Below are 19,116 nucleotides of genomic sequence, written 5' to 3' on the forward strand. Positions count from 1 at the left end.
AATAAAATAGAAGGATAATTGATATTTCTTGAATGATCAAAATGACTAACAATGTCCACTATTTATAATAGTGGATATTAACTTAATGAGCAAGACAAAAGACATGGAAAAGATATGCAAATCCATAATTAACTAACTAACTAAATAATAATAATAATCGTATCAGGTTTGTATCCCAACAAACCTCCCCTCAAACCGAGACCACATCGGGAATGCAGTCGACACAAACATGGGTCATCCTGGGCCCGACTCTAACCCGAGTCCTTCAGGGCACGACCCTAACCGGGGCTCATCCAGGCACAATCCATAGCCACCTGGGCTCTGATACCACTTGTTAGGATCGTCGACTGCAACATTAGTTTGATATTGTCTGCTTTGGGTCAAGCCCACACGGATTTGTTTTTTGGTCACTCCCAAAAGGCCTCAAACTAATTGGGGTTGGACAGGAATTATATACACCTTCCAACTTCCCTCACTCATCCGATGTGGGATGAGTTTGTACCCCAATATTGCTAACTAAAATTATAATCATCGCACACTTTCATTCGTAAGTTAAATGTAATAATGATTGCACGTCGGACGCACGCCAGATGACAAAGTAGGTTAATCTATATTTCAGTGAAGTTAAATATTGGACTATATATAATGTGCATTCTCATTAAATTAATGTATCAATTTCCTTTTTCGTTTTTAGGGAATCTTAAATGACGAAAATAATTTTGTTGTTGATAAATAATTTTTTAAGTATTTTTTTCATTCTTTCTCAACCAACGAGAATCACCCGACAATCATATATAACTTCACGGGTCACATACACCATATTCATGTTAACTAAAATTATAATTGTCCTGTGCTTTTATTGGTAACTTAAATGTAATAATGATTGCACTGGACGACAAAGTAAGTTAATTTAAATTTCAGTGAAAGACCGTTAAATATTTAGATTATATATAATACTTACATAATACTCATACAATTAATGTATCCATTTCCTTTTTGATTTTAGAAAATCACTATCAACGGATATAAATATTTCACAAACACCCTATTCTCGTCAACTAAATGCCTGCTTTGCCGACATTCTTTCATAACATAGTAACGACAATCCAGACACCGACATTCTTTCGTAACTTAATAACGACAATCCTAATCCCCAATATGTGAATTCAAAGTCTGATTCTCCTTCCAATGTTTGAAATGCAAAAGTGTCAATCGGATTATGCTAAGTATATATACCACAACAATGAATCAAATCAAGGCCAAATAGGCAAAGAATAACATGAATGTCCCCAGGCCTCGCACAAAAAGGGTAAAGATACTGATAAAATTATTTTAGACTAAATAAATATATATAATAACCATTTGATGCACTGCATATTTGCATATACACACAAGCAAGGACAGGTGGTTGGTCTGAGGTTTTTGAAATCCATAAGAGGAAAATACCTAAAAGAAAATTGTTGGGACCTCGGTGGTGCACACCCGAACTCCACAGTAGTATGATATTGTCCGCTTTGGCCCTCACGATTTTGCTCTTGGGATACTCCTCGAAAGGCCTCACACTAATGAACTCAAGGTAGCCCATTTATATGTTTGCAACTCTCGTCCATTTTCCGATGATAGATATGGTTTGCTTCACCACAATTCACCACAAAAATCATAAAAAAGGATTCTTTAATTTTCAAATTCATTTTCTAATCTATTGGTTTTCATATAAGATTCTCAGTTCTTGGAGACAGAGTTAAAACTGGGAAATCTGACAAGAAAAGGAGATAATTTGGTGAGCCAAGATTATCCCAATTTCTTTCTTTTTTTCGGTGCATTTCTTTTTCAAACTCCCAAAAGAAAAAAAAATTACTCTGGGCAGAGATGCCTATTTGATTGACTTTTGGTAGGTGGTGTTGTGGGAATTGAATGAGATTTGTTACTTTTCATTTTTGTGTATTGGTTTGAAATGTGAGAGAGGGTATGAATGTGGTGGCATTATGTGTATGCTAGTGAGGTGTTTTGAGTAAGTTAAAGAATACTGTCCTCATTAATCACCCCACCCTTTCTCTAATATTTCATACCTCACCACCCCTAATTTCATTTCCATCATCTTTCTTTCTCTCTCTCTTTCTCCCACCCCATTTTTGAAGACTCTGTTTTCTCTCTCTAAATTTTCCTTGCTGTCTGGGAAGGTATGGGTTTCGCATCTCTCTGATTTAGGCTTCTCTGAAAGGGGGGAAAGCAGAGGTGGGTGTGGAGGAGTTTCTGATTGTGTTTCAAAACTTTATGTAGCTTACAACCGAGTTTTTTCCTTCAAAGATTCGATTTTTATCTGATTTTTGTTTTCAATTTTCAGGTCTTGACTTTGGATCTATTGCTGTATCTGCTGCTCTTTGGGCTGGTAAATTTTCTCAGATTCTTACATGTTTGTGTGTTTGATTTTGGATTCCTTTGGGTTCTGTTTGGGAATTTGATGTTTTTCTTGCTTTTTTCCCTTTTGGATTACCAGCTATCATATGTAACCATATGTTTCACCCTTCGATTATGCTTTGAAACTCATGCATTTTAAGGTGTTGGTTTAGGATTTTCCCTTGTTTATTTGTTTTTTTGGAAGAACAATTTAGTTGGGTTTAAATCTGTTACGCTTTTTCTGATGGTTTCTTATTTTTGTATGTGATTTGCAGATTAAATTTGTTGTTTCTTGAACATATGCTAAAAAAGTGAACTTTAATGTTGGAGTAGTGTTGAATGGTGCCTTTGAATTTAAGTTTTCCCCAAAATGTAATACTCCATACTGTTTTACTCTTGTTTTTTGTATCTTGTTCTTGAATATGCTTTCGGAAAGTATTGGATACATGGAATTTACTGATGAATTCTGTGGTTGCAGATTTCCTGAAGAACAGTCTTGCTATTTTTCTACCATTAATTTGTTTTGTTCATAATTATTGGAATAAAATTCGGCTTAGCCGTAATGCAAGGGCCAAGTAGCTCCGTCAGTACTTTACCTGAGAATATAGGATTTGATCATGGCTCTGGGTCGGGTGACGCCACCATAGAGTCCCATTCCCAACTTCCGTGGACTAGTATACAGGCCACCGTGCAAAACCGGCTACCAGATTACCGAATGCTGCCAAGTGAGGCCAATAATCAGTACTTGCAACATGTGAGGCATGAGGGGCCGAATGTGGAGTGGAGTGTAGGTGAAGCTAGTTCCAGTTCGTCACAGCGCCTAGGCGATAATGAGAGGAAAATGGAGAATAGTTGGACCTTTGGCCTGAGAACCAACCTCGCCTTAGAAGAAAGGCAATACGAAGACTCTGATGTTCGTTCATTGGATAACATCAATGTGAACTCACAAGGCAGTCAGGGTGCACACGCTGCCTTTGGTTTGCGCACTTCTAGCTCCAGTGCCCTTCCTCAGGATCTTAATATGATCTCGGGATTTGTTGATTCAGATGATGATGATGACAACGATGATGATTGCCAGGTAGTCGAGCGTCCCTGCTCCTACATATCTATTGGACTGTCTAATGAACAGATGCAAGCTCCCCGCACCTCCTCTGATCCATTTTCCATGCCTCCAAGGCGCGGTGGCTATGTGATGGACGAGAGGGAAGACAGGCCGGGTCTTTCAATCGATGGCCGATATATGTCATGCAAGCAAAAAGCTCTTGAAGTGCAAACAGGACAGTCTTCGGGAGTAGGGAGCTCAAGTTTTCAACATGATGAAAGAAACCAATTGCATACCATGCCAACCACTCATGTTGCTGTCAGCAACTCTAGTTTACCAGTTTCACCACACAATGATGCCATCGTTAATAATGGTTCGGAGCCAGCAAATCCGAGGCTCAGGCTTGGTGCAGCAGCAGCAGCTCGTGCTGCGATGCCTTTCTCACTGACCTCCTCAGGGAATGCAGAAAGTTCCCGTAGAAATTTCCTTTTGCGAATGAATGGCCTACACCAACAGGATACATTTCCCAACAACTCTCTTTTGACTGAGACTGATGTTGGAAATGTAGGCCTTTCATCTTCTAGGCACTCTTCTAGATTACTCCAAAACCATTTATTTGATATGGCTCCGGCTAACTCAGTGGAAAATGCAAACCTAAACAGCCGGCCTATTCTGTCTGATCCTCTTGTGCGCCGTAATAATCATCCTAGGTGGCAGTCGAGAACTAGCAGGGGGGCTGCTGCTATTGCTGCAGCATCAGCAGCTTCTGAAGACAGGAGGATGCCTTTTGGAGAGCCTTCTTCAAGGCATATTCCACAAAACATTTCCGAGCATCCTATGTTTGTTCCAGCCAGTGAGATGGGAAACTCATCTCAGAATCCTACAAACTGGAACTTTTCTGGCGGGAGCAACAGTGTGGCTGGAAATTCCGCGTCTAGTTCTCGGGCCGGGTCCAGCACCGGCCTCAATGCTGCTGCTCCAAGTTGGTCACATCGGAGCCATCCCCAATATCCTCAGAGATTATCAGAGATTGTGAGGAGATCTCTGTTGTCAAGTGCAGGAGCCGAGGCTGCAGGTCAGAGCAGCAATCATGCTGCAAGACCGGGACTACCTCAGGAGATGGTACTTCCATCGGTATCTGATAGTCATGGTCATCGTGGGCTAAGCTCAAGATCAGCATATCTTGAAAGGCACGTCGATGGTGCTTTTGGGGTACCGCATTCGCTGAGAGCTTTGGCTGCTGCAGGTGAAGGAAGAGGCGGTGTAATGTCCGAGGTATTCCACATCCTTCTTTCATTTACAATTGATCCATTAGCTTCTATCTTTGCCGATGCTTAATGCTTTCTGTTTGTATTTATAACTTGGATTTGTGAATTTTTTTCTAAGTAATGTCATGGCTTAAACTTGTATCGTTGGCTGTTGATCACTTATTCATGGTATCCAGTCTTTCAGTTTTCACACTTCGAACTCCATGAATGATGCAAATGAGGTCTATAGGCTATGTTTCCCTGCGTTAAAAAAACGTTTGTTTTATTGCTTAGGAATCAGCACTGTATCAAGAAATCAAATTAGCTAATTAACTTTGAGATTAAACTGCATATAGTATAGATTAATGTATTTGTTTTGCTGGCTTTGTAAAGTAAGTGTTTCAAATTGAAAGAACTAAAACTTGACCGTAAATGTAATAAGTGTGTTAAAGTTTACTGATCATAAATGTCATGTCTTGTTTTTCTCTCTAACGATGTTCTATATGCTTTAAGCACTTGTATTTAGTAAAAAAACATTGCTGGATTATACTCATTCACAGTCTTTTTTTCAAACATGATGTCTCGTTAAACCGAAGATTTTTCACCCATTCTATTCGTAGATCCTTGTGATTGATTAAAGTTTGTTTCCGTTTTTAGCAGATTCGCCACGTCCTGGACCTCATGAGGAGAGGGGAAGGCCTGAGATTTGAGGTCTGTATTCTTTTCCTTTTTCGGGTTTTTACCAACTTCTTGACTATATGCCGTTGTGTTGTAGTGGAAATGCACTTGTTATAAAGTCGATATGTATTTGAACTAATTATCTTGCTATTGTTTTCTTGTATGGTAGGATGTGATGATCCTCGATCACTCAGTCCTTTTTGGGATGGCTGACACCCATGATCGGCACCGGGATATGCGACTAGACGTTGATAACATGTCGTACGAGGTGAGGATGCAGCACCGTTTGTATTTTCACAACACATCAATGCTTTATGATATGCAGCAGCTTGATTTTTCCACTCGTTTCCAGGAACTATTGGCCCTAGAGGAGCGCATCGGAAATGTGTGCACCGGGCTGAATGAAGAAACCGTGACGAGCCGCTTGAAGCGACGGAAATACCTAGGCGGTAAAGCCAAGAATGCAGCTGAGATGGAGCCTTGCAGTATATGTCGGGTAAGGCCACAACATTCTTCCACACGAAAACCGATCTTTTCAAGTTTGTTTTAGGTATTCACGTCGTTGTTGCGTTGCAGGAGGAGTATAACAAAGGTGAAGATCTTGGAGCGTTGGAATGCGGGCATAATTTCCATGCCGACTGCATCAAGGAATGGCTGATGCATAAGAACTTGTGCCCCATTTGTAAAACAACGGGGCTGACCACCTGAGAGACGGGCACAGCAGTTCTTGGCTCGTCGTTCTAGCAGGTATGCGGAGAGTAACAACGTGAGTCCTTAAAGGCATCGTTGCTAAGAAGCTCGCCGTCTTCCCTTTCGTATTTTCGCCTCCGGCCGCCCTAAATTATCTTTGCTCTTCTGTGGAAGGTACATTGATTCTTGGAAAGAAAATGAAATTAGAGAACCTTGTTCAGCTACATATTTTAGTCAGCAAATGACAGGATTTTTGAATATTCAACTATTTACATTCATCTACCATGTTACATTTGACAATTGTTTCATGATATTTCATTGGCTTTTATTTGTGTATGCTCGTATTTTTATTTTTGTTTTTATTTTTTAATGTTTCATGCTAGTATATGGAGTATGATCAATGTTAGTACAGAGTACTAGTTTTGATGAAATATGTGCACAATGTATTTTTAAATAATCCATTATTTCTCATTAATTCGACAATACATGATACATCTATGAGTATGAACCATTTTATGTACATTACTATAAGTAATAAAAAGTGGTCGAATTTTTTTAGATTTCCTTAGCATAAGGTGGGTAATCATACTCTTCATTGGCCCTTTGATGTTTGACCCAAATTGAACCCTGGTACCTGAAAATTATAGGGGAGGCAGCTTAAAATTAAATGAACGGTTTTTAATTGCATTAAATATTTATTTAAGGTACTGCACTACTACCTATTTAGTTTAATTATTTTTTCGATGCCATGCAAATTGCACCTACTAGGCCACTAATAGGCATTTTAAGAACACAAAAGCTTTGGATTGACATAGTAGTACCTATATACTCATATTAATTAATTATACTAAGGTTATAGCAAATTGAATGAAATTTACATATATAGTAAACTTATTCATACTAATAAGTAAAAATATTTCAAATATATAAACAGATTCAACCAAAGGAAAAGTAAGAGCTTCTCACAAAATGTGTCACCATTCATCCTAATTATTCCTTCTATGTCATTACATGCTTAATATCATGATCTATTTGATGTTATTTCATCGTTGTAAAAAAAATTTTATAGAAAAATAAAAATCAGATAAAATACTCCATTTAAAAAAACAGTTTCTTTTTTTGTCATTTTGACCCGTGAATCAAAATAAACCATTTATGTTTTTGAAAACTTTTTACCAACATTATGCTGCTAATGATGTGTATTCTCTAACAATACCTTTTTTTTCTTTCTTTTTATCTTTTTTACTTTATTAATTTTGTAATATTAAAATTCGTATTATATCTAAAGTCTTTATTTTTAAACAATAGATAAAACATATTTAAGATATAGATAAATAAATATGATGCATATAAATAAAATAGGATGGTTCCAAATTTCTCACACGCAACTTGGAATGAGTAATATTGGGAATGGTGCCTTTGAAAAAAGTATACTCTATAATCTAATCTCAAGCTCTGTTTTAGGGTACGATGGTTCCAGTTGGATGAGGTAACCAGTCAAATTATTTCTATCATTTCTACACTTTATTATTTAATATTTCCAGTATTAAATATTTGTTTCCAACTACTTCATTTTATAATTATATTATATTTTTGCTTCTATTTTGGCTTTAAGTGAAACTGAATTTGGACAGTTTGGTCAGAAAATAGAAAATAGAATGAAAATAACAGATGACAACTAAGTTGTCAACAAATTTATCATTTATATGACAATGTCATATTCTAATAAAAACTTTATTTTAGTAGCATATTATATTATTTATATGTATGACGCTGCAACTGCTGTATTATTGTTATATTTTCGGGTAGGTAATGGTTTCAAATATCATGATTTTTTTGGCTATGCGATGATGAATTCATGATAAATCCGTCAACACAAAATAACAATTGAAAATGTGTTACTTTTTTGTTGGTTTTATTTTTTAAGTTGAAACTCATTCGGAAAAATTAAGTTATTTTTTTTCTTTGTATTTAGAAAAAAGACTTTAATTTAAATATATTTATCATCTAGTATAAAAATATGATAAATTTGTATAATTAAAAAGCCTCAATCTTGTTAATTAATTGAGAGGAACGACCAAAACTGGTCCTGAACATAAACTTATTTTATGATTTTGGTCTTATACTTTATCTTTTGAATTTTTGCATCCTGAACATTTCAACTCGAATCACATTTGGTCCTACACTAACAATTCCGTCAATTTTTAAACAGTTTTAACCCGATTTTGATGGTTTTAACAGTCCCATTCAGGTTAAAATCGTTTAAAAATCGGTCAAAATCGGGTTAAAACCGTTTAAAAATTGACGGAATTGTTAGTGTAGGACCAATTGTGATCTGAGTTAAAATGTCCAAGATGCAAAAATTCAAAAGATAAAATATAAGACCAAAATCATAAAATAAGTTTATATTCAGGATCAGTTTTAGTCTTTACTCATTAATTGAATGCGAAATATTTACCTATTTTATTGGTTTGGTATGTAAAAACAAAATTGGTTGCACCTTGAAAACTGAAGGATCTCTTGGAAAATAAAGAAAACATGAGACCCCTCTGTTTAAATAAACAAAAGATTAGGAGAATTAAGGCGGGATGATTAGAGATTATCATTCATTTATAATTTAAAAGAATATAATAAATTTAAATTTAGCTCTTCTCATGTCATAGCCATAAACCATTTTCCAGAAGAGGAAAAATACAGGAAAGTGCGGAAACCGCTCTCTTTCCGAATTTAGAAATGAAAAACTATCGATTTCAGCAATATTTGTTGATGGGAATATGAAAAAGCTGCAATCTTTGTAATACCTTTCCTTCTTTGCAGCGAAAATAACCCAATAATCGAAACTCCTTTGGTTTATTGACTTCAATGTCTGCTCTTTTCCATCAGAATCGCTTCAAAATTCAAAATTGTCAAATCCTCTCCCACTTTTTTTTTTCATCAATGGAAGAATTAATATAGAAGCAAATCAGTTTAGCTAGCTTCAATATTTGCTCTTTTCTCATTTTCAAAATCTTTCAAATCACAGAGAGAGAGAGATAGAAATAGAAAGTTTGAATCTTGATTTCTGATTAATTTGATGAATTTTGGTGTGTAAAAAATGTCGGATCTTTACGGAATCAATGAATCTGAAGACATGTCGTCTTTTCTTCAAATTCTTCTACAAAACTCGTCGTCCTCCGCCGCTGCTGCTGCCGGAGGTTTTTTCGGCGGCGGGGGGGCGGTGGCGAAGTCCTCCACCAGCATAAGTTTCTCTGATCCCAGCTGCAAGAATCTCCCTTCCACTTTCGAGGTAAACAACGAATTCTTCCTCACTTTTCCCCAAAATCCTGATAGATTAAATGTGATTTTTCTTGCTCATTTAGGTGAATAGCTTACATTTTGTTGGTAGCTTATTAAGCTTGTGTAGTAGTTATAATGTTGCACCTAAATCTTATTTGAGAGTTGTGATTGCAATTTCAACTTTGGCTGTGATCTTTGCTGTGATCAATAATCCCTTTGAAAAAAAATTGGTTTTTGGTTTTGGGAATTGATGAATGATAGGGAGGTGAAGCTTATGATACAATGGTGAATCCGGTGGCACCTCGTTCTTCGAAGAGAAGTAGAGCTGCTGAAGTCCACAATTTATCAGAAAAGGTGTGTGATGATCTTAGTTTAGTTTGTCAAGATTTAGGTTTCTACTGCAAATTTGTCTCAAACCATTAGCTGTTTTGGACAGAGGAGGCGAAGCCGGATCAACGAGAAGCTGAAAGCACTTCAGAATCTGATTCCAAATTCTAACAAGGTCTTTTAGCACAACTTGGTTCTCTTTATCTAAAATGTTCTGCATTGAGTTTTGGATCTGAAATGTGAAGATTTTGTGTGTGTTTCCTATTGCTAGACTGACAAGGCATCTATGTTGGATGAAGCCATTGAATATCTCAAACAGCTTCAACTGCAAGTTCAGGTTTTCGCCTTCTCCTCTCTCTGTATACACATGCTTGCTCGGTTTCAAAGTCATTTCATACTCGTCCGATCCAACTGTGGCCTTAAAGGTTCGCGTGCTGTCAATTCCTTTCGTGTTCAGTTTTTGTGTAGCATGATAATTATTCAATTTATGTATGCATTTCTGTGTGAAATTTTCAAGATTTCTCATGTTAAAAGGAGTGGCAGATTTGAACTTCAACTTCACAATCTTGTAGTATAATGTATGTTGAAGTTGTAGTAGCTGAGACACGCCTCTCGTTTGCAGATGTTGACAATGAGAAACGGGTTGAGTCTACACCCCGGATACTCCCTAGGGTCACTGCAGTCGATGCTAGCACCACCCTCAGTCGGTCTTGACATAGACGAAGGCATTCCATTGCTACTCACAAACCGAGGATTGGAGTTCTCTAGGGACCAAAACGACGTCTTTATGCAGTCACCCACGAACCACGGTCCCTCAGCCCTGCCAACGCTAGTGCCATCCACATCAAACGCTGCTAACTCAGCAGTGCTCCCGAGCTATGGACTGATGGCCTCCACAAAGGTACTAATGCTCGATTTCTTGATTCAGCCAGTGCCATGACTAACGGTTCTTATCCTCCGCTGCAGGATATCTGCAGGGACGACACTTTGTCGCGGTTGCAGCTCGATATAAGCTGCTCGGGCAATAATTTGTCGCCCAGGGTGTCATCACAGTAGTTGTAAGTTATAATGAACAGAGGAAATAAGAATACCAATTTGAGAGAGGTGATGTTGTTTCTAGTGAAATGATGTCAAGTTAAAGATCATTGTTGTGTTTCTTCTTCTTATTCAAACCTCTCTTTTTTGACACATAATTGAAGTTTTTGGGTTAATATTATTGATGTCTAGATTGCTTTAGAAAACATTGGATGATGTGATGTTGCAAGATTTGAAGATGATGTTTTAAGAGCTAAATATGCTAATTCTGGTCCCATGTAATTACATTAATGTGTTTGACATGTTATTTATTGGGTTAAAAATTATACTTCTAATATTGTAGGGAGTATTAATTTATTTTATCATTGAGATATGGTGTATTATTGTGTCGGAATATGTCCCCCCTATAGATTGGGAAAACACCTTGATTTTTTTTTTAGGAATTTCCCTTGTATACTATTCTAGGCATCAGTTTCATAAATTTTGAGCAAGGGCCTTTTGATATATTTTTAATATAATTACTAATTGAAAAGTGGACTATATTGGGTAATAATCCCATAAGAAATAGGAGTGACTCAGTTAGTGGGACTAAAGTGTGTAAAGTAGATTTGAAAAACTATGTACTCCATTAAGAATGATATCTGGATTATTTACTCAACTTATTTTTAATACAACTATATCCTCAAGTGTATGAGGCTAATTTAGCAAACAAGAAGCAAGAATATCGTATCCATAGTGACAATAAGTGTCAACCTAGGGTACCACGAATCAACCCTAACTACTATAAAGATGAATCAGGAGGTTTTATTTTTCTAAATCTACGTAAAAGCAAAAATATAAACAATAACTAAAGCTAATGGAAACAACTGGAACAATAAAAAGCAAATAAAAGGTAGTGGATGTAGATCAAGAATTGGGAAGGTAGAATCCTACGGGGTCGATAACAACTATCATATGCTCAACTAGATTCTGAACTATGCCAACAAATGGTCTCAAGGGTTATTAAGCTATCACTAAGGTAAAATTATATCTTCTCTAAAAGCATATAGTTTGTAGATTGCTACCTAGAACCAAAGTTTCCTTCCTAGAATTAAGGCAACAACTCTTAAAAGCTCCTTAGATAAAATGCTTCACTCAAAGGCTCAAATCTCTCGATTATATTGGCAAAGACATCAATTTCTCCTCTTTCAAATTAGACTACTCATCTCTCGATTATTGTAGTAAAATCCATATGCATTTATGAGGTGATCAGTCAAATAAATGTATAAGCACAAAAGAAATCAAAATAACCACATGAGCCAAGACAGAAAAAGGAAATCAATTAAACATAAGAATCATTGTATCTCTCCCGTAGAACTCTACGGGGGATTTAGCTACTCATGTTCATCACAAAAGTCAAATAAATATTCAGAGAAATATTCAAAAACATTGTTTGAACATAGATAAAATTAAAATATGAACTCCTAAAATTGTATTGGGCAGATTGGAGGCCCCGCCTTCAATCTAGCGATGAATACTCGTCCTCTACTCGTTCTTCTCTTCTTCCTAGGTGAAAAACTGTGATTTTCTAGGTTGGAGGCGTGTAGAATGGTGTTGGGAGGCGTTTCCTCGGCATATATATACATAGGGTTGACTTTGGGCGCGGAATAAACAGTCGATCAAAGTTGGTGAGTAGCCAGGTTAATTGTGCGTCGAAGCTGGCGAGTCGACAGCTTCCTACGGCGTTTTTCCCGTGCATTACTGGCGGGCGCTAGCTTTGTCACTGCTCCGCGTAGTCTTTGTAAAACGCCTATAACTTTTTCTACCAAACTCCGATTGAGACTTTTAAGATACCCACGAAGCTTCTTCAAAGAAGAAGAGAATGGTATGCATTATGAACTAGTTGGACTTCAAAATCATCATAAAAATTGTCTCGAACCAAAGTTGCTGCACATCCACATATTTTGTACATTTTTCTACACATTCTTCACAAAATTGTCAAAATACCAACATAATAGAAAAGTAGATATAAACACGCCTAATAATAAACAAACTATGATTAGATTCATACAAAACTACCCTCTGAAACCATGTAAAATCCAAGTGTATCAATTATCAGTAGATATGTTTTTGAGTTAATTAATTTTAGGATTGTTTGTATCTAATATATGTCACTTTCCAAATTCATAGTGATCTAGAATTTGTGTTAATAATGTACAAAAAAAACTAATCTTTCTCTTCGGAATGTGTATAATGTCACGACCGCGCCTTGCTAAGGATAGCATTGCTCGGTGAATCATGACTAAAGGAGGGAGTTTAGAAGATGGGATAGAAAGGGGATGAAAGAATTAACAATAAGACACACGAATACTTCTTCATAAGATAAATGAGGTTCACAAGACAACGAAAGATCATGAAGATTAAAAAAGTGTTTATCACGGGTCACTCATTACTGATCATTATTCCTAAGACCCACCTAGTACAAAAATACTACAACAATGCACAGCGGAAGGAGTTATAACCACATGGTCATATGTATGAAGACACATGCCACGAAAATCCTACAAAAGAGATGAGACGACCACCAGCTCCACTCAACCACCATTTCATCACTGCTCAACCTGCACATTTAGAAATACATGCAGGGCTGAGTACGAGGTACTCAGTAGGCACAATGCCAAAAGTTACACATATATAAGAAAAGTTATTATCATTCCATCACAGTAACACACAAGGGTTTTTCTTAAAGGCCCGAGCTTACTAAGTTCATTTTCATAAAGTTCGTCTGATCAGACTAAGTTCATTTCAGTAATCCGTCATATCTGATGGTTCATTGTGTGTCGGAAAGGTGGCCACCTTTCACGATCACATTGACCGGCCAACCCTTACGATGACTCACAGTTCATTCCTTTGTGTACACTAACTCGAATAGGATCTTGGTCCTATTGGAGTCCGAATTCGTTTCATTCATTCATTCATTCATTTGACATCGCCAAACAGATAAGCATCATAAAACAAAATCATTTAAGGCACGATAACATTTTAAATAAAAGTGCGATTTTATCAAACAAAAACCATTTCACATAGATATTTGATAATTTTATCCAAACTTAATGTGTTGGATATAAAGCCCACCTCGATGCTTCCCAATAAAGTACTACTTCTCTACACAAGCTCGGCTTCAAAAGCAAACTCCTTGTACACGCCCTTCTTGAAAGAGGGTATTCATTCAATTAGTCTTATGAACATACATAAGGTACATGACATGCAATGATCCTACATGGAATATGCCTCCTATGATCGAGGTTCGATCAAGATAGCTTCATTCCATTAAACTTATGGCTCTCTAATGTACAAGAGACTTTTAAAGTAATTGGAAAATATTCGGGAGATAGTTCATTGAGTTCATACATTCCTATCTTTAAGAAATTAATTTATTAAGGAGGGTAAGGTATTAATTAAATTTAGAGATTCAACTAAAACTAAAAGAAAAATAATTAATCACAAGATTATATTTAAACACCTCAACCAACTCAAATAACATCAAACCAAAATAAAACATCAAATCCAACCATTAATTAAATAAAAGTCCATCCCCAAAGCCAAAATAAATAAAAAGCCAACTCACTCTTATTTTTCCTATTTTTGACCCATAATAATGAGGAGCCCAACTTAAACTAATAAATCCAAAAAGGAGGCCCAAAAAGTGGATCCCTAATTGTATTTGCAAAAAGAGTCAGCCTCCCTCTCGACTTCTCTCTCCCCCCCTCTGTTCTGCCGGAGGCGGCCCCTGCCGTCGGCGCCGGCGACGCTGCTGGCCTCCAGCACCCTTCCTTCTTCTTCTTCTTCTTTCTTTCTCTCTCGGTCTTCCTCTCTCTCTCTCTATACCTCGGTTTCTCTCTCTCTCTCTGTTCTGATTTCCGCCGGAGGCGGCCACTGCTGCCGGCGCCGGAGATTCTATAGCACCGCCGTCGCCCGTCATATCTCCGGTGGGTAAGTTACTTCACTTTTTAAGAAATGTGCAAAACAAGCTTTAAATCTTTGAAATCATCACTTAGGGTCTCAAATTCTAAAAGGGGTTGGAAACGTCATCGAAAAGGACCGAGAAGTGTAGCCGGGTGTCACCAGCGCCGCCGCCGGAGGGCAGAAACTCCGTCCGAGGTAAGTTTCTTTACCTCCTTAGTCAAATTCTTAATTAAGTTACTTCATGCATGTGTGATTCAAGAGTGCTAACGATTTTTTATACACTATGCATAAAAGTTTAAAGCTTGGAGAAAATAATGAGTATGCTTGAACTAAAGGCTTGGAGATGTTTACGTGGAGTGCTCGTTGGGATTTAAAGAAGTAATAATTTGAAAATGATCATACTTGGATTTTCTCTAATCGATCATTCTTTAAAATCATGTTCATGCTTGTTCTAAGAATATGAAAAAAACTATGAGTAAGGTTTGATGTGGAAGAGTTTACCTTGAGCAAAGAAGAAGAAGAAAGGTAGTGTGTGTAGGAAATTTGACACCTCTTCCTCAAGCACTTACTTAGCTCCTCATTTTGAGAAAATTTGTTTGGAGAAATTTTGTGGAGGAACAAAAGGGTAGAGGATGATATGGAGTGGTATTTATAGGGAAGAAAGGTGCAGAGAAAATCGGATCTGTAGGCTACTTTACTACTACAACAACAAAAATGTACCCACATTGTTATTTCTTCCATCTATGGTAAAAACGTCAATGTCCTTGGCCTATCTAATTATTTTTTTAAAAACAAATTCGAGACAAAAACGCTAAATTGGCTGGCGTGTTTATGTTAAAACGCCAACGGTATAGGCGTTTGTATTTTTAATTTATGAATAATTTCGTAGGCAAAAACGCCAATCCTAATGGCGTTGTTAGTAATTATATAAAAAAAATTTATACACGTCAATTCAGTTGGCGTTTTCCACTCTTCACAGATTACGCAGAGTATTTTCCCCCAATTCGCGAACCCTACCTCCATTTCTCCTGCGCGAAAACCTTCTCCAGCCTGCACGAATTCCGCAACCGCCATTGCTGCTCTTGCTCCTATAGAAGGTATCTTCCTCATTTTCGATTGGATGACTCAATTTCAGATTTTCTTCTTGTTTGTTATATTACCTGTTTTTACTGAGAATTATAATTTATAAGCACTTTAGTTTAGCATGAAGCCAATTACAAGACTAAACTAAAATAGATAGTGAGCAAATCTCATAAATTTCCCCAAATTGTGCTTAAATTTACTGAATTTCCCAGCATATTGAGCACCAACTTATGGATTTGGAGTATTAAAAAAAACAGGTTTGTGGAAGGTTTGAGTGAAGCATAAGAGTGTGGTGATAAAAAAGGATGGTGAGATTTGGAGAATGAGATGATGATGATCAAATAATAGCAGAGACAGAGAGAGATATATAGACGGCTTAAATTATTAGTAACAAGATAGGTGGCTGCTGAAGAGGATATATAAACTTGTAGCTGAATTTGGTGGGCCATTTCACTTGCAATTAGGCATTGATTATTTTTGCATAGAGAAACCATTTTTGAATTAGGGTGGTAGAGCAGTCAAATTTCTTTACTGCAAAAGATGTTTGATGCCATTGGCCTAACCTATAATGCTGTTTTTATGCTTGTAGTGTGTTTCTTTAGTGAAACATCACCAGAACCCAATGAATATATGGTGGTGATGGAAAAATTGTCATATTTAGGTGATGTAAATTGGCGTGTTTATATATAGATTTTGTTTTTAAAGATTCACGAATAAATTGAATACGCCAGGGCAGATGGCGTTTTTCCCATAGATGAAAGAAATAACAAGGTAGGTACATTTTTGTTATTGTAGTAAAGTAGCCTAAAAATCCGATTTTCTCCGTTGATTAATGCGTGTGACTGCGATGAGTAAATAATGGTGATAAGAATTAAATGTGTATTTTTTTGATTTCAAAATTGATAAGAAAATAAAAATAAAACCAAATTATGTGTATTTTCACAATCCAGAACCTCAACAATGGAGTATTTGCTGCCGACTCTGAGGAAGAAGCAAGAGGTCGATTCTCTCATCAGAGACACCTTAGACAAAGTCCTCGTCCTTCGGTTCGGTCTCTCTTCTGATGCCGTCTGCCTCCAGCTCGACGACGTCGTACGCGCTCCCCTTTTCTCTTAAATCTTCTTATTTCCCCCAAATTTCATCGATTATTATTCAGAATCATAGTTGATTTGATGTTACCATGTGTTTATTGGTCGGAAGCTGTATAAATCGGTGAAAGACGTGTCGAAATTCGTGACGGTGGCACTAGTGGATACAACGGAGGAGGAGATTCAAGTTTATCTCAAGTATTTCGATATTACATATGTTCCCTCCATCGTCTTCTTCTTCAATGCTCATCACATGAAAATGGATTCCGGGTACCTTAATTTGATTTTATATCTTCAATTGTGAATTTATGTTGGAAGGATAAGAGATATAATATCGAATTCTCATGTTTCCCTAAATTCCAGTTTTAGTCCAGCGGAATGTGCTGTTGTGGTTTATTGATAGTTTGAAGATGATTTGATGTTGGTGAAATCCTTTCTCTTTGTCCACCATAGGCATAGGCATTGCTTGTAGTTGCATAACTCATCTTTGTTTCATACCTATTGCAGAAGTGCAGATCACACTAAATGGGTTGGTACATTTCAGAGAAAGCAAGACTTTGTGGATGTTGTGGAGGTATCTCATCTCTCTCTCTCTGACACTGGATTCTTGAGTGAATGCTTCACCACTTTCACTTCCTGATTGAACAATCTCATCTCCTTCCTTAACGTTTCATCATAAATCAGCTCGTCGGCTAACTTGCAATTTCTTTTCATATGCTATCATATTTGCATGTTTGACCATGAAGGACTAACTTAGTTCATAACTTTGCATAGGATCTTCCCCCTTCATGTTTTGAGCCCCTTCGAAGAATTCTAACCATAGCTAATTTCACATGTCAGAAATATGATACCCCTTGGGGAAACATATGGAACCCTTTTAACTCAACTGAGAATCTGGTAGTTAGTCTTCTTTGTGAAATATCTAAACAAATGTAGAGATTGATGGTAATCCATAGTGGTGCACAAATATCTTTATAGGACTTCTAGAAAATGAAGGCATCGTTAGATATGGCTTAGCTTCGGTAAGTAGCTGAAGGCAGAGTCTTTCTGTGAGCAGCCTAGGAGGTAACATCTGCAAATGAATTAATCGGGAGACTTGGTTTCACCTCTAGCTCTTGCTTGTAAACTGCTGTCTTTCGTTTGCTTGGCCATGTATGCATATGCAAAGTTTGTTCTTGATTCTGTTGTGTATGTTCACTTTGAAGGAACATATGGTCCAAGGATGTAAATCTAGCCTCTGTAATTGCAGGCGATATACAGAGCGGCAATGAAGGGCAAGCTGATTGTAAACTGCCCGCTTCCCCCTGAGAGAATACCAAAGTTTCAGTTGCTATATAATGATGTTTAGGAGGTTCAGTTGCAAAGGTTACCACAGCAGCAATTCTCTGTTGTTGTGATGCAATAACACTTGCATGGTATTGTCTGTAAACAATAGAGAAGTATATCGAAGACCTATTGAATTAACATTGCTTATTTCGTTCTAACATTTAACTTTCTTGTCTGTAAGTTGGGAAGAACATATATTCTAAGGTGTACTTTCACTTTCTTTTTTGGAATTTTGTTCATGTAGACTACACACTACATGAACGGGAGCTATCATCTTCGGTCTAATATTTAGGATTCTCTCACAAGCCCACAATTATAACAAAGTACAAGCTCCCCTGACATCGGTCCTTCTACAAAGTGAAGCTTCACATAAATTGTGATACAAGGTAGCAAGAGTCGCACCACCCCAGCTGTAGCTAGAACAGTGATCTATATCCATGAAAAATTGCAAGTAGAAGAATAGAATTGTAACACCCCGACTTTTTCTACCTTTTTATTGTGTTCTTGAAAGGACCGTCGTTTGTGCACTTAAAATTTTTTTTCAACCTTGTTTCTTTTGTCGAGACAAGTATTTCACTTTTGGGGCCAAACAATTATTCTTTCCTAGCCCAATTTGAAACTCAATTGTTACGAGCCCAAAATGATACCTACACGAAAGAATAGATCACGTATCAAATACACTTTCGACAACAAATCAAGACGAAAAGTTGGATAAGAACCGCGTCACATCAAGATGACAAGTGGATAAGAACCGCATCACATCAAGCACGTTTTCCTAAGGCCGCATTTATTAGTCGTCAAATCGAAACGAAAAGACGTGAATTTTTGTCTTTTATGAAAAAAAAAATTTCTATATATACCACCTCCCTCCTTTTCATTTTTTTACTTCACAATCGAGAACCAAATCCAAGAGAGAGAAGAGAGGGGATGGAGGAACGAATTTTTGACCACCTACCTGTCGGGAACGGCGTCGGCGGCTGGG

At 37.1% G+C, this 19,116-nt stretch overlaps 3 protein-coding genes across 13 annotated transcripts; all 3 read left to right on the plus strand.

Annotated features, from left to right (window-relative positions):
- Positions 1 to 1,926: 1,926 nt before the first annotated feature.
- On the plus strand, positions 1,927 to 6,390 carry LOC121754339 (probable E3 ubiquitin-protein ligase RHG1A). 4 transcript variants are annotated; one of them, XM_042149723.1, is made up of 8 exons: positions 1,931 to 2,235; positions 2,345 to 2,389; positions 2,673 to 2,769; positions 2,876 to 4,714; positions 5,344 to 5,397; positions 5,534 to 5,632; positions 5,717 to 5,860; positions 5,941 to 6,390. In XM_042149723.1, exons 4-8 carry the CDS (start codon positions 2,960 to 2,962, stop codon positions 6,070 to 6,072), a joined length of 2,184 nt encoding a protein of 727 aa, XP_042005657.1. In that variant the 5' UTR covers positions 1,931 to 2,235; positions 2,345 to 2,389; positions 2,673 to 2,769; positions 2,876 to 2,959; the 3' UTR covers positions 6,073 to 6,390. The 4 variants fall into 4 exon arrangements, with proteins under 4 accessions (XP_042005663.1, XP_042005657.1, XP_042005650.1 ...); XM_042149729.1 differs by lacking the exon at positions 2,673 to 2,769 and having other exon boundaries at positions 1,927 to 2,235; positions 5,347 to 5,397; XM_042149716.1 differs by lacking the exon at positions 2,673 to 2,769.
- A 2,355-nt stretch (positions 6,391 to 8,745) lies between these two features.
- LOC121754379 (transcription factor SPATULA-like) lies at positions 8,746 to 10,873 on the plus strand. The gene is made up of 6 exons (XM_042149751.1): positions 8,746 to 9,340; positions 9,592 to 9,684; positions 9,767 to 9,832; positions 9,929 to 9,994; positions 10,280 to 10,558; positions 10,624 to 10,873. The coding sequence occupies exons 1-6, from the start codon at positions 9,149 to 9,151 to the stop codon at positions 10,711 to 10,713; spliced, it is 786 nt and encodes a 261-aa protein (XP_042005685.1). The 5' UTR covers positions 8,746 to 9,148; the 3' UTR covers positions 10,714 to 10,873.
- Positions 10,874 to 14,379: 3,506 nt separating this feature from the next.
- Positions 14,380 to 18,354, plus strand: LOC121754385 (thioredoxin-like protein 4B). 8 transcript variants are annotated; one of them, XM_042149782.1, is made up of 7 exons: positions 14,380 to 14,664; positions 14,730 to 14,832; positions 15,617 to 15,734; positions 16,671 to 16,812; positions 16,921 to 17,078; positions 17,316 to 17,382; positions 18,014 to 18,354. In XM_042149782.1, exons 4-7 carry the CDS (start codon positions 16,681 to 16,683, stop codon positions 18,077 to 18,079), a joined length of 423 nt encoding a protein of 140 aa, XP_042005716.1. In that variant the 5' UTR covers positions 14,380 to 14,664; positions 14,730 to 14,832; positions 15,617 to 15,734; positions 16,671 to 16,680; the 3' UTR covers positions 18,080 to 18,354. The 8 variants fall into 8 exon arrangements, with proteins under 8 accessions (XP_042005716.1, XP_042005688.1, XP_042005691.1 ...); XM_042149754.1 differs by having other exon boundaries at positions 14,381 to 14,664; positions 18,058 to 18,354; XM_042149757.1 differs by having other exon boundaries at positions 14,381 to 14,664; positions 14,748 to 14,832; positions 18,058 to 18,354.
- Positions 18,355 to 19,116: the final 762 nt, after the last annotated feature.

This window comes from Salvia splendens, chromosome 1, assembly GCF_004379255.2.
Source record: "Salvia splendens isolate huo1 chromosome 1, SspV2, whole genome shotgun sequence".
Lineage (NCBI taxonomy): Eukaryota > Viridiplantae > Streptophyta > Magnoliopsida > Lamiales > Lamiaceae > Salvia > Salvia splendens.

Bases quoted from the DNA above. Each gene is read 5' to 3' on its own strand.
- LOC121754339 (XM_042149723.1), top strand. From the start codon at position 2,960: ATGCAAGGGCCAAGTAGCTCCGTCAGTACTTTACCTGAGAATATAGGA. The intron at 4,715-5,343 runs GTATTCCACATC...TTCCGTTTTTAG, and splicing joins GAGGCGGTGTAATGTCCGAG to CAGATTCGCCACGTCCTGGA. The intron at 5,633-5,716 runs GTGAGGATGCAG...ACTCGTTTCCAG, and splicing joins TTGATAACATGTCGTACGAG to GAACTATTGGCCCTAGAGGA.
- LOC121754379 (XM_042149751.1), top strand. From the start codon at position 9,149: ATGTCGGATCTTTACGGAATCAATGAATCTGAAGACATGTCGTCTTTT. The intron at 9,685-9,766 runs GTGTGTGATGAT...TGTTTTGGACAG, and splicing joins TCCACAATTTATCAGAAAAG to AGGAGGCGAAGCCGGATCAA. The intron at 10,559-10,623 runs GTACTAATGCTC...CCTCCGCTGCAG, and splicing joins GACTGATGGCCTCCACAAAG to GATATCTGCAGGGACGACAC.
- LOC121754385 (XM_042149754.1), top strand. From the start codon at position 16,681: ATGGAGTATTTGCTGCCGACTCTGAGGAAGAAGCAAGAGGTCGATTCT. The intron at 16,813-16,920 runs GTACGCGCTCCC...ATTGGTCGGAAG, and splicing joins GCCTCCAGCTCGACGACGTC to CTGTATAAATCGGTGAAAGA. The intron at 17,383-18,057 runs GTATCTCATCTC...CTGTAATTGCAG, and splicing joins ACTTTGTGGATGTTGTGGAG to GCGATATACAGAGCGGCAAT.